The sequence below is a fragment of the Cydia splendana genome, chromosome 17 (assembly GCF_910591565.1).
Source record: "Cydia splendana chromosome 17, ilCydSple1.2, whole genome shotgun sequence".
Taxonomy (NCBI): Eukaryota; Metazoa; Arthropoda; class Insecta; order Lepidoptera; family Tortricidae; genus Cydia; species Cydia splendana.
Window position 1 is genome coordinate 14,885,689 of NC_085976.1, and position 13,604 is coordinate 14,899,292.

The 13,604-nt window shown below is 38.3% G+C and overlaps 1 protein-coding gene across 1 annotated transcript; it reads right to left on the minus strand.

Moving 5' to 3' along the window:
* Positions 1-656: 656 nt before the first annotated feature.
* LOC134798876 (ADAM 17-like protease) lies at positions 657-13,304 on the minus strand. The gene is made up of 17 exons (XM_063771266.1): positions 13,058-13,304; positions 12,713-12,952; positions 11,949-12,070; positions 11,308-11,443; positions 10,573-10,844; positions 9,671-9,730; positions 9,077-9,211; positions 8,712-8,850; positions 6,603-6,838; positions 5,871-6,009; positions 5,651-5,720; positions 5,177-5,303; positions 4,510-4,621; positions 4,100-4,215; positions 3,476-3,631; positions 2,822-2,931; positions 657-770 (listed from the first exon to the last, which is right to left on the minus strand). Exons 1-17 carry the CDS (start codon positions 13,116-13,118, stop codon positions 710-712), a joined length of 2,292 nt encoding a protein of 763 aa, XP_063627336.1. The 5' UTR covers positions 13,119-13,304; the 3' UTR covers positions 657-709.
* Positions 13,305-13,604: the final 300 nt, after the last annotated feature.

Below are 13,604 nucleotides of genomic sequence, written 5' to 3' on the forward strand. Positions count from 1 at the left end.
CGCACGAAACAGCAGGCAGTGAAGCGATACCTGTACGTCTACCATCAGTTTTGACATTGACATATACGCTCCCGTCTACGTAACTTACTTTCTATGCATCTCGCTCGTACTCGCATATTAGTGCAAGCGAGATGTACAGAAAGTAAATTACGTAGACGTGAGCGTTATGTCAAGGTGGTGGTAGACGTACTGGCAACATTTACGTTTGAAATAAACTACTGCATTCATATTTCTAGACTCTGGCAGAAAAACGTTACTATTTATAATTATTTTAATGAACATCTCATCCATTTATAACTTCTGCCAGATGTGCCGTAAATGACTGAATCAACTGAAACAAAACACAGTAAACTTGCAGTGATAATATCTATATAGAAGCCAAGGACATTCTGCCCTTAGTGGCTCGAAACATCTGTGCATAACGCAGCTATTTTAATTAAATTCAAAGATTATAAAAAGTTGATTTATATCCTTGATAATGTATTAAAGAAACCTAGATTTTGTTATTCAGAGTATTATGTAAAAAACTCTGCTTTGTTATAAGCGCTAAAGTATGTTATTTATCTTATTAAGCTTACACGCATATTTATTCTGGTAATAAATTGTAATCGCTATTATATGCAAATTAAAAAAAATAATAAAAACGCTTAGTTTGATTTATACGTAATTTAATTTTATCTACTTAGAATATTTGTATGACTAGAGAGGTTTAAAGTTGGCTGGTGCCTTGAATGACAGTTTTCATGCCCGGCGGCTTCTGCTTTGGCAATCTGGAACAAACAACGAACATGAGATGAAAGTTATACCACGATGTGCGATATCCCCACCACGCACTTTGCACATAGTTAACTTTACCCCCTTATTCATAAACGAACTACGAGCCTCAATTAGTTAATAATCGTTTGTCTTTATCTGTCATTTTGACTTATGTATTTGAAAGAAAGGGGTAAAACATAAACCACTTTAACCCTTATTTTACCGCCAAATTTTTTGCAGAATTTTGTTATACAGAAAATTATTCATAGAATAATCGAATCGCACATTTTTGTTACAATTAATTCTGTTTCTTCGATTATTCATTTCAAAGAAACATATTTTGTAACTTGATTAAAATTCTGAATATTTATTCAAAGATTTTTAAATAAAATAAAAGACTGACTGTAGAATTATTATTCATTGAATATTATTTGAGCGACGCTACAGTTCACAGAATATTCATTTCAACAATTATTATTTTACAAAATTACCTTTCACACACTCATAGTATTCATTGAAATTGCAAAAAAAAGGCGTTTAGGTTACTTTAGAACTGCAACCTCTAAGAAAACGAACCCTTGCTGGAAAAGTGGGTTAGGTTAGGTTAGAACTGCGACCCCCAAGAAAATTTACTGTTGCCAGAAAAGTGGGTTAGGTTAGGTTAGAACTGCGACCCCCAAGAAAACGAACTGTTGCCAGTAAAGTGGGTTAGGTTAGGTTAGAACTGCGACCCCTAAGAAAAAGAACTGTTGCCAGAAAAGTGGGTTAGGTTAGGTTAAAACTGCGACCCCCAAGAAAACGAACTGTTGCCAGAAAAGTGGGTTAGGTTTGAACGGCAACCCCTAAAAACGAATTCCTTCCAGAGAAGCAGATTGCGTTAAATTAACGACTAAATAAATAAAATTCGACTAAATTACTATTTGTATATTAAATTTTGGTGAACCGTATTCATAAGTGACTTTTCTACAGATCGATGATTCTGTGAAATGAAATTACATGAACAAATTGGTCTTGAAACAAAACTAATGTTTTAAATTTTTGGTGAAACATAACTAATCCGAACTAAAATTATTTGAAGTAAATATTCTATGTAAATATTATTTTGCGATTTGAAATTACTTGAAAAATTTTCTGTGAAACGAAAATCTGCAGAAAAATTGACGGCAAAATAAAGGTAAACCAATTTAACTAAATCAGGCGGCTTAGCACGGTCGCGTTTTTATCCCTTGTCACCATGCCTGTCACGTTCTAACAAGTATGTAAGTGCGAAAGGGACGGGCATAGTGATAGTCGATAAAAATGGAACCGTGCTGAGCCCGCAGGTCCGTAAAGTTTTTGAATAAGAATAGTCGTAGCGGAAACATACTTGAAACAAAAACGCATCTCTACAATAAGAATTGCGGTTCGAAATCGAATACCTAGAAAATAATGTCAAATGGTTAAAGGGTTAATACAGTGGAACCTCGATAGCACGAATCTCAAGGGAAACGCCAAAACTTCGTGTTAACGAGGTTTCGGCTTAAAGAGGGCATCGACTTAGAGAGGTTTTGCTCGTATTAAAGAGGTTTCGAGTTACAGAGGTAAAACGCATGAAAATTCGTATTAGAGAGGTAATAATACAAACGCATAAAGTACATTCTTACTGTCTTTATCGAGTTACAGAGGTTTGTTAGTAAATAACTTCGGGATATAGAGGTGGTAAAACAAGAACGCCTCATTTTGCGAGTTGTAGAGGTCAAATTTCAAATTTCGAGTTATAAAGGTAAAAATTGTAGTGGATGGTCGTGAAGGGAATCGTTGGTTACTTCGTCTTAATGAGGTTAAATATTTCGAGTTATGGAGGTATTTGGCTTTGAAGGGAAGGGAATGGCATTTTATTTCGTGTTAACGAGGATTTCGCCTTATCGATCGATATTCCACTGTATTTAGGGCACTCGTTGAAGGCGTTTGGAAATAATTCGTTGTGTCTTTTATTCTTAAAATAGCAAAGTGCAGTGAACTAGGAGTAGGAGGATCCTAAAAAGTGAACATCGCTCACAAAAAAGCGTGTACATATAAAATGTACCTCGTGTGTATAATCTTGCGTGGGGACGAGGGGTGCACTAGGTCGTGTTGGCGCTCCCACTCCACATACTTCTGGTGCTGCCGCTGCCTCCGCCGGTCGACGTAGCTTATCTGGAACAGAAAAACACAATTCATCATTAACTTAAGTTATTCTCTTGTCGGGTGGAGTATCTTCCAGCTATCCCTATCTTGCGCCAGCTCTTTGACTTTTTGATACGACACGACCCCTACTTTTTCTTCCACTTTCTAAAAAGATTTAACATGTTTAAGAGGGTTGGTGTACCTGTTGCAAAGCAAATGAAGATTTATTTCTCTACCTAGAAAACTACCGCTTCATCGCACTTCTTTTAGAAAATTCAAGGGAATTCGCCGATACGCGGTGGCTAAAAAAATAACTGCATTCTCGTTGTCGGGGAGGTTTTGGGATTGTACTGAGCAACTTTTACTATGGAACCAATCCCGATATCGCAAAAAAATTTTTTCTTCTCCTATAGAAAATGGACCAACCACAATGTATGAAACGGCCAAATTTTTTTTTCGCGATTTTGGGGTTGGTCCCATAGTAAAAGTTGCTCAGTATAATCCCAAAATCTCCCTGGCAACGGAAATGCAGTTATTTTTTAGCCACCCTGTATATATCGGTAACCCAACACACCACGCAGCTGGCAGGGATCCATATGAAGGCGGTGACGAGTACGACGACGCCTACAATGTTGTCGCGCAGGAACCCCAGCACGTTGTTGATGTTGATGTCCTCGATGATGTCCCAGAAACGCTCCACTACGTCCTGGATCGTCTTCTCGCAGACACCCTGGAATTACATATTGCAATTGAAATGAAGGCCGTGAGGAATATTAAAGTATATTAAAGCTAATTTCAGGAACATTTATAATGTTATTATCCGGATTGACTACAAACTTCGAGGATATAACCAAACGGAGTAGCCATTAACAGGCGTTCCCCTCTGTCGAAAATAGGCGGCCAATGGTCATATGTACATTGTATGGACTGACGTTTATCTGACATGGCTATTTTTACGTTACGTATTTTACGTGCCCCTCCCCCGCAAAAAATCGGCGGACTGTTGCCGAAAATTACAGACAAGGCGTCTCCGTTTGGTTATATCCTCTAGGACTACAAATGATAAACAACCAACACGAAGACTGAGGCGCTATAGGCCTATTATATAGCGCTTGCGTTTTCACGGGAGCATTAAGGTTAATATAAACGCTGAGCGCTGTGTTTAACGTTCTACCAGAGGCGTTAGTGCGATCCTGACCTTATTGCAAAATCCCTGTATGCAGGGCGTGCCGTCGGGCAGAATGTCATTGTGAGCGACGGGGAAGCACGTTTTGTTCAGGCTCTTACGACAGCAGCGCTTGCATGCGTCCGCCACTGCAAGTAAGCAAAAAATCAAATACAAGTCAATTTTCATAAAACTAAGATGACCATTTTAAACAAAACTATCCTTTAAATTTAAAACTTTATACTTAATCTCTAAACAAGACTATTGATAGGCATAATATAAGTTACAAGTTAATTGACCCGGCATTCATTTGGAACGGCTGGAAAATTGAGTCATAATAAAATACTTTATGTAACTTTTCTTTATTTAGGACTTGAACTAATTGTCGGTAAAGGAGCCAAGTTTACGAAACAACTGAACTAAGGGCGATTAATTTAACATACCTATGTCGCACATGCAACTATGCATGCCTTGCGTCTCACAGTACGGCACGCAGGAGCCGTTGCGGCAGCGGCCGCGCTCCGCGCACTCGTGCTCGTCCGCTATCGCTGGCGCCTGACACAAAAACACACCCTTATAATGAGGTTAAAACATAGAAGGATCCTATAGAAGTGGACAGGTATACGCGTGCCTCCGTGAGGGGCAAAACATACGCAATGCGACACTATGATTTGTCGAAATTATTTGTTGCCCACCATAATCCATACTAAATTTACGGTGGGGAACAAATAAAATGTGAGGCTGTGACAAGGACAAACAATAATAGCTTTTTCGCTGCTACTCCTACTGAAAGATACATAATACTATCCTGTTCGGTCACTTCCTTCCACCTTTCATGCTAGATCCAGTTATATACTAGATTCATGGGTTAAAACCAAAAGCAGCAGGGTACCCCTGAGCAAAACCGGTGACTATACGAATGTCTATTTGAATTTCAGACTATGGATCGGTTGCACCAAATCGTCTGTCACCGTAAAATACTCACGTCACATTCGCATACTTTTATTTTATGCAAAATTTCATAATTCACTGCTGATTTCCGTCAATTATGGTTGATACAACTGGGCCTAAAGCGGTTAGGAACGGTTAGTTGATAGGGTGAAATGGTACCTTGGGGCAGTCGGCCGTGGCGCCGTTGCAGGTGGCCTCGCCCTCGCAGGCGGAGTGCGCGGCCTCGCGGCACACCACGCCCGGCGGCGCGAACACGCAGCCCGAGCAGCACGGGGAGTTCTTGTCGCTGTTGAGAAACTTGTTGTACACTCATAAACCTCGTAAAATACCACATGCTGCCCTACAACGCGCAACAGCTTTGTAAAACCAATTTTAGTTAAAAGTTTTCGCGATTACGATAAACAACAGAATGAGTGTTTCAATGGTTGTTGTGGCAATTATGTGTGGTGTTACGATTCCCGTAACACGAGAAAAAAATATGTATTTTTCAACTAAACTACGCATTATCTCGATGTTTGAAACTATGCATTATCTCGATTTGAAAATAGTAATTTCATTAGCAGACGTCTCTAATTAAAACCAAATTTATTTAAAAGAATATTCTAAATGTGCGCAAGATAAACAAACACACACCTGCAAACGGCTCCTTGATTTTTCCTTAGTTTGCAATTCTTATCACAGCACATGTCGTTATCTTCAGTCCCTGAGGAAAGTGAACATAATCATGTAATTTGTGTTATAGGTACCTTGGATTAAAACGATCACATACAATTTTGTTTAAAAACTGTTGAAAAAAAGTATCCGCGAAACAGTTGCAAAAATACATTTTCTGGTATGTATGATGCTAGATTACCCAGCAGGCCTGCGTCGCACTCCTCGCCGCCCTCGACGCGCAGGTTGCCGCAGAAGCTCTCCTCGGGCTCACTGAAGCAGCGCCCGGACTTGGCCTGCAGCACTTTCCGAATCGAACGAAGACTGCACGGCGAGAAACGCTGTTACAAAACATTACCACACATTACATTAAATAGTTTTCAATACGGTTCAGATATTTATTTAAGTTTACATAGTCCAACAAATTACAGCCACACAATAGTCATTACACTAGATTATCTAAAACTAATATATAAATAGGTACATATATCTACAACTAGTCCAAAAAATACAATAACTAAAACAATATTAGGTACTTAATCTAAAATTTAAATTAAAGTTTTCAATTAAAGTCCCGATTTCTAGGATGTCCGTCTTCTTTACTCGACTACGAGTACAGCAAGTCCAGAAAGAAGGAAAGGGTGATGATTTTAGCAAAGTAATATATTCGTGTCGTGTTTACTTCTGAATGAGGTTTCAACTGATTGTTTTTATAGCGCGTGACGTGGGCTACAATTTTAACGGAATTTCAAAACGAAGAGCAATACGGTTTTGTAACGTTTTACTTGTTATTGACAGGCATAAAAAATGCATAAAGTTGAACACTAGGTATATCTTTGAATGAAAAAGTCAATTATTTCCTAACGTCGTTCTTCAAGATTCTTCATATGCATATTAAATTACAGTAAATCTGTAATATTGTTACAAATTCTACCTTGTTGTTGACGTCGTAGCCGCTGACACTATACGTGTACATCAGGTACGACCCGCCCTGGCTGGCCGCCGGAGAGCACTCAGCCACATCAGGGTCATGCTCCGAGCCCCAGTTGTGGCCAAACTCGTGAGCGGTCACTAAGTCGGCCTCTCGAGTGATCACTCGCTGACCGTAGTGGTTCCGTGAGGAAGATAAACCGGAGTTTAGGTACAGGGTGTAGCCGTTCTTGAAGTATTCTGCAATTTGGAAAAAAACGTTGCTGATATATGTAGTGCTTATCATTATTTAACCTCTAGCCGGTCACAACTCAAAACTTGCCTACACAACTGTAATACTTACGCCTCTTAGCCCCACTTGCACCGTCCCACTAATAATTAACGGGGTTAACCGGTTAAACCTGGAGTTACCAGGGTTACCAGTACAATTCGGTTTAACCGCTTAACCCCGGGTTAGTGGGATGGTGCAAGTGGCCCTTAGCGGTTAAATATTTAAATATTTAAATTTTGTTAACTTCACGCTAAATGATTTATTATATTAGTAGAATGTAATGTAGTATCAAGAAATTTCTTACTTACTTAATTCTGTAAGCTGTATGTAAGCTAGCTTTAACGTACAGAATTAAGTAAGTAAGTAAGAAATTTCTTGATTTCAAAAGACATTTTTTTTTATTTTCCGACGGGGCACCCCCTTATTTTGTTACACTTATTATGCTGATAAAATACACCAAGTTTCGTAATTTTATCTCAACTACAAGGTGGTGCTCAACCACTTTGAAAATTTTGTATGTTGTATGAAAACAAAAAAAAAAAACAAGTATTTATTATTCAGAATTTTATTTAAGTATCTGTTTTTACATTATTTGCATATGTGATTTATAAGTTTTTAAGTAGAAAAACATTTTTATTTTTATTTTTTATAATTTTTCAAAAAAAGATTTTTAGAATTTCACCTAATAAATCATTTAACAGATAGAAATAAAAATGGTTTTTCACCAAATAACTTTTAAATCACACTTTCAAATAATGTGAAAACTACTACTTACATAAAACTCAAAAAACTTATAACTTGATTTTTTTGGATTTCATACAACTTTGAAAAATTTCAAAGTGTTTGAGCACCCCCTTGTAGTTGAGATAAGATTACAAAACTTGGCATATTTAGTCAACAGAACAAGTGTAACAAAATGAGAGGGTGCCGCTTCTTCTAGCTAGAGTTTGAATTTTTCCCATACAAACGTGAACCACCCTATTCTTGATATTACATTATATCTCCTATTCCACACCTGCGTTACAAAATTAATACAGTTGCAAAGCTACATGTAATATAAAAGTATTCCACCACCTTAGAAAATAATTGCATAAATAAATAGTAAATAATATGACATAATATGTAATAACAAATAATATAAATATAACGTCATGCAAAACGAACAAAAAATAAACACTCACACTATTGCACCGAAATAGCTGAAAACAAAACAAACGCAATGTCAAACAAACAAAAGTGCTTAAAAATAAAAATTAACTCAATGAATACCAATTTGTTTTAATGTGAATTTATTCTAAAGTGATAAGATTTAATTTCATAATTTTTGACACTCATATGCCCATTAAAGGGAGGCTTAAGAGAAGACATATTTAAAAAAATGTAATATTACATGGGCATATGATATGTTAAGATCTCAAAATCCACAGAGAACGAGCAGACTCGCAAGTTACCGGTCCGGTCGGTGGAGACGTGCCTCGCCCGAGGCAACGCCGCCGAGGCACGTCTACAGACCGAGCTGTTTCGCGCGACAGTTTCCTCGCGAGGTGGCTCTTTCTGTGTCTCTAACTCGCCTAGTTAAGAATGTGGACGATGATACACGAGACCACGTGAAAGTTCGTCGCTGAAAGTCTGGCCTTGCTATAACCATTACTCGGGCGCAATGTACTTATTTAAATATGAACTCTAACCCATCCATCGGTAAGTTGAAAATGGAGTGATTATATACCTGGCGTACAGATGTCGCCGAGAGAGTCGCCTTGCTTTACTTCCCCACTTTGGGCGCATTATTTATTCAAGTATGATCTCGAACCCGTTAATCAATAGTTTCATAAAGGCGCCTACCTGGCGTGCAGATGCCGCCGACGGAGTTGCGGCGCGGGGAGCCCACGTAGGCGAGCCCTAGGATGCCGCCTTCGAACTTCAAGTCCGTGAACAAGTGCGCCAGGCAGAAGTCTTTGTGCGAGTACTCGCGGCTGAACACCTGACGTCATAGAAGAGTAAATACAATACAGTGTTTTTAAATGTAGGTAATGTATTTTGGAACACAGGTATAAATTAAATGTAGTAGGTATATTTAATTTGCTGTCATTTGATTGATACCGTAGGCATACGCAAAGCATTTCGCAAACTATGGGTCGCGAGCGAATATCGGCCCTATGTATTCAAATGTGAACTCCAACATATAAGACAGTAGGTTCAAAATCTACCTCAAGTAAGTTCCGCACGTCCCACTTCTCGCGCACCATGTTGTAATGCGCCTCGCCGCCGCGCACGCGCGTCGGTTCCGAGTGAACTAGGATCTTTTTGATCACGAAGCCCATGCCTTTGAACCCGTCCATGTCCTGCGAAATACATAAGCTTCATAGAAACACGAGTAGCATTTAAAACGAGTGCGAAGCAGCTCGGTTGGTGGAGACGTGTCTCACCCGAGGCAGTGCGACCGAGGCACGTCTACACAGACCCAGCTTCTTTGCGCGGCAATTTCCGCGCAAGGCGGCTCGTTCTGTGTGGGGTCCTCCCCTTTTAAGGAATGGGGTTAAAAACTGTCAATAGTTCCAATAGACCGCGGGCCAGGAACTAATTCCATGACCAATAGCATCCCGGGCGATGACTAATAAAGTGGTTAAGGGCAATGTATAATGAACCCTCGTGGATGTCAGCTGCCGCTCTGTTGTTGGGTGGGGGAACGGCATTTTTTTACGTTTTTAAGTGACGGTCTTTCCACAACGCTCTCGCACTCGCGGTCTACAAGGGGTGCAACTCACGGGTCCAGCAATAACTATTTAAGTTTGTGCGCTCACCTGACGATCCTGCCAGACGGTGTCGTTGTAAATCTTGTGAACACGGTCGATGAGACTTATCTGAAAATAATTTTAAAGTAAGTACATATGTTAGATAGAAGCCGAGTAAAGCTATTGTTAAGATCATAACATTAAAGTATGCCAATGAAGTACTTCTTAACTCTGTTTAGTTAATTAGGAGAAATGTATTTCAATTGTTTTTTTTTTAATTATTAGTAAACTGCTTCTGCATTATCAAACTGCACCACGGGACTTAATCGCGTATTTAAGTGCGGGTAGTTCGAAAAACTCGCGCGGCTAGAAGATGTTGATGTCAACTTGAGCCAGTCTTCTCCGAGACCACGGGGACAACGCCGACCTCGAAACGTCGGAGGTAAATCTTAAAACTTAAATACGCGATTAAGTCCCGTTGTGCAGTTCGATAATGTTTAATAATCGTGAAAGTTTAAATCAGTGTTTTGCTTCTGCATTATATTGCAACATTGGAATAAATAAATACAACACTAGACACATACATTTTAACTCTCTTAGATTTTCATGTTATACATTGAGATGACATAATCATAACGAACATTACTTTTTACCGTTTTTTACCCCATAGCTCAGTTCTCAGTCCATCGCTTTCACCCAATTACCTAGTTCATTTTAGATTCTATCAACTCTCAATAGTCCTTACACCCTGGCGGGTGCTGTCTTTGCATGCGTCCCATGACACGGGCAAGGGCAGCATCTGCTCGGTGTACCCCTTACATTTCATTAAAGTGTCAAAAGGGACTCTACGCGTTGGCTTCGGCTCCGCGCACGCCTCCCAAAGATCAGGAACACCATTGTTCCGTGATGGGAAAGACGAATATTACATCTTAATTGTGTCTATCACACAAAATCATCATCATTGAACTTACCAAATAGCTAATAGTTGTTTTAGTATTGCTAGCGCCCATTTCCTGAAAGAACCTATAATCGGCCACAAGCAACAACGGGCATCGTGTTTTGGTTGGCGTATACTCGTAGTCGCTCTGTCTCTTCACTCGCCTATGTTCGTCCCTGTCGCTTGTGGAGTCCGGCTTGTGGGGTAGGTCGTGGTCTACTTCTATGTTGTCTAAGTATTTGTCCCGTTCTGATTGCTCGTGTTTGTGCTCTAGTTGGTCGTTTTCGTCATCATCTTCTTCTAATTCTGTAAAAATTTATTAAATGTTTGACAATTTGTAATGTAAAGTGTAGTCATGTACCTTGTGTTCAAATTCTTGTGTTACATTAGTGTTGACTTAATAACATTAACAATTTAATTAATTATTATTAATTAGGTCTTTTTAATTAACACCTTAATTTAATATATCATGATAAATACTAAAATTAATGTAGAAAATGTAATATAAATCATAATAGAGAACAGTCAATTTCAAATAAATTTACTCATTGCTTATTCCTGTCATAGATAACTAGTTCCTGTCTTGTTTGAATTTAAAAGAAAGAAAACATGTATAACAAAAGCCATTTACAACATTCATGATATCTAATTATAATATATCATTGGTCGAACAACTGAACCCTGTGTTTCTTTTGTGTTTAGGTACATTATTTTAAGATTCTAATAAAATAAACTATAGTCATCCTTGAAGTTGATTAAGTTTTCATACCTTTTCCTTCTTTAACATAACCGCAGACCCTGGGTTTGGTGTCATCTTCAGAGTTTGCCCAGCTGAACCGAATGTCAGAAGCTCTGTATGTTATCATTGTCTTGTCATCCAGGTCTGGCAGGTGACGCCATGATGGCTAAATTATGAAAAAAGTTTGCTTTAAGTGGTTTACAAAAAAAATTAAGATAAAGCATTTATTCACATCTTGCTTACAACTAATTAGGTACATATATTCTTCTGCCAAACCACAGAGTGGTTTGTTGGCAAACAAGGCTCCTATAATATGTATAATGAAAATGAGATAGTCAAGCCTGAAACTGTTAAAATATTTTTAAAACAAAAATAGACCCGCATGCAGCTTGTGAGCCTCGGTTAGCAGCTAACCAAGCTAACCTGCTGCCGTGCTAACAACATATGCAGTAATTGCAGTTGAAAAGTCATGCACTTGTTGTCTTGTTATCTGGTTCTGGTTGAAGTTCTTTATTTAAACAATGATTTTCATGCAAGTACTGCACATAGAATGCAGGGCTGAAGCTAAGCCCTGCAATAGTTGACCTTTTTTGTTGTTAGGATGTTCTACAGAAACTTTTCTTTCAAGCTACAAGTGTTAACCGAGGTGTGAGATCTCTAAGCATTCTTACCTCAATGTGATATGTCTCATCTGGAGTGTGGATAATGCCAGTGATGAGCCCATCCTCCATGTGCAACTTGACTTCTGAAGACTTTTCACCAAACACTCTGCCAGTATAGAAGTTGTCTCTATCTAAAAACAGAACCAAGTATTTTATTAAAATTATTAATCAAGTATTGAATCACTTACAGCAGGGGTATCCATACTTCCAGGCCACACCCAAGGCTTCATTAATGACAAAGAGAATTTGAAATAGAGGAACATTGTCAAAGAAAATTATGTAGTTGTGTAGTCGCTGCTAGAATGTTATGTGTGTAATCTTGTCAGCACTGTAATGATTATTATTATCGTCTGTCTATCAATGTTAGTTTAGTATCTATTATCCTGTTATACCTCAATCCGATGACAATGCCACTTAAATATCCTAGGTTTACAAATCATAGTGGGAATTGTCTCAGGATGTAGGTTGCACCTACTAATGTATAAATCTATGTCCTCTTTTGTATTATATATCTGCCTATGTCTGTTTTTTTCCCCAATAAAGAAAAGAAAATAAAATAAAATAAAATAGTCACTACATTTACTGTCATCTTTCGACACAAATGATTAACACTTTTAGAACACTATTTGACTTTGAAGCTTTCAATCAGTTTTGACAGAGGGGAATGCTTGTTGATGGCTACTTTGTTTGGTTATATCCTCCAAGGTTCTAGTTGACATGCCCATATTTATGGCAATGCTATACAGGATCTTAAGGATTAATGTTATACTTACCAATATGTACAGTAGTTTCTTTTCCATCCCCATCAACGGCATAAGCTTTGAAATTGGAATGTAATACCGATGAACGAGGATGAAGTATGAGCCTGAAATCCTTGCCCAAGGTCCGAAAATGTAGTTCCTTAATAGTGTTGAATAGATGGTTCGATGGCTTCGCTCCGCGCTTCACGACGTGGTGCCGCAGACTCGACGCATGCATAGTCTCGTAATACTTCAGGTTGTGGTAAATAGAACCTTAAAAGGCATTTTATCGTATTGTAAATTTCGATGTTAAACGTTGAACGCTAACTTTATTTTAAGCTCAGTCTTTTTGTTATTTAATGGTTGTAAAATACTTACATGTTCCAGTCACAATATAATAACATAAGACTAAAAAAGATATAAACACTGTGTGATTCATTGTTTCAGACTAGACCTCAGATAGGGAATATCTCTATGAACTAGACTGTATAGCGGTACTATTCAAAATGTCGACATTTATTTTATCTTTGTGTACTTATTGGGGTTAAATAACTAATTTGTTGGATTTCCCTTTCAATGGTTTTATTTAAATTACGAAAGTATTTACGATTACGGTCAATAAAAGTTTTTTTTAGTCCAGCTGTCACGGTGACAGTTGTTCCGAGGGTACGTTCGGAAACAGTAAAAATTAACACACGACTTATTGCACACGGTACATAATTATATAAATAGCTTTCGGTTTTTGACATCCATGGTTAGACTCTTTGCTTAATTCGTTTGTATCGTTTTCACGCGAATTAACGGTGCATCAAATTTGTACACCTTCTTCAAGTAGCCCACGCCCTTTCTTTCACCAGTTAAAGCACTTCACATACCTTACTTCATTCAGTAACTGACAACAAGGACGCAGCAATACGTAGAAGTG

Bases quoted from the DNA above. Each gene is read 5' to 3' on its own strand.
- LOC134798876 (XM_063771266.1), bottom strand. From the start codon at position 13,118: ATGAATCACACAGTGTTTATATCTTTTTTAGTCTTATGTTATTATATT. The intron at 6,010-6,602 runs GTAGAATTTGTA...GTTTTGTAACAG, and splicing joins GCTACGACGTCAACAACAAG to CGTTTCTCGCCGTGCAGTCT. The intron at 5,304-5,650 runs GTGTGTGTTTGT...GTTTCTCAACAG, and splicing joins AATCAAGGAGCCGTTTGCAG to CGACAAGAACTCCCCGTGCT.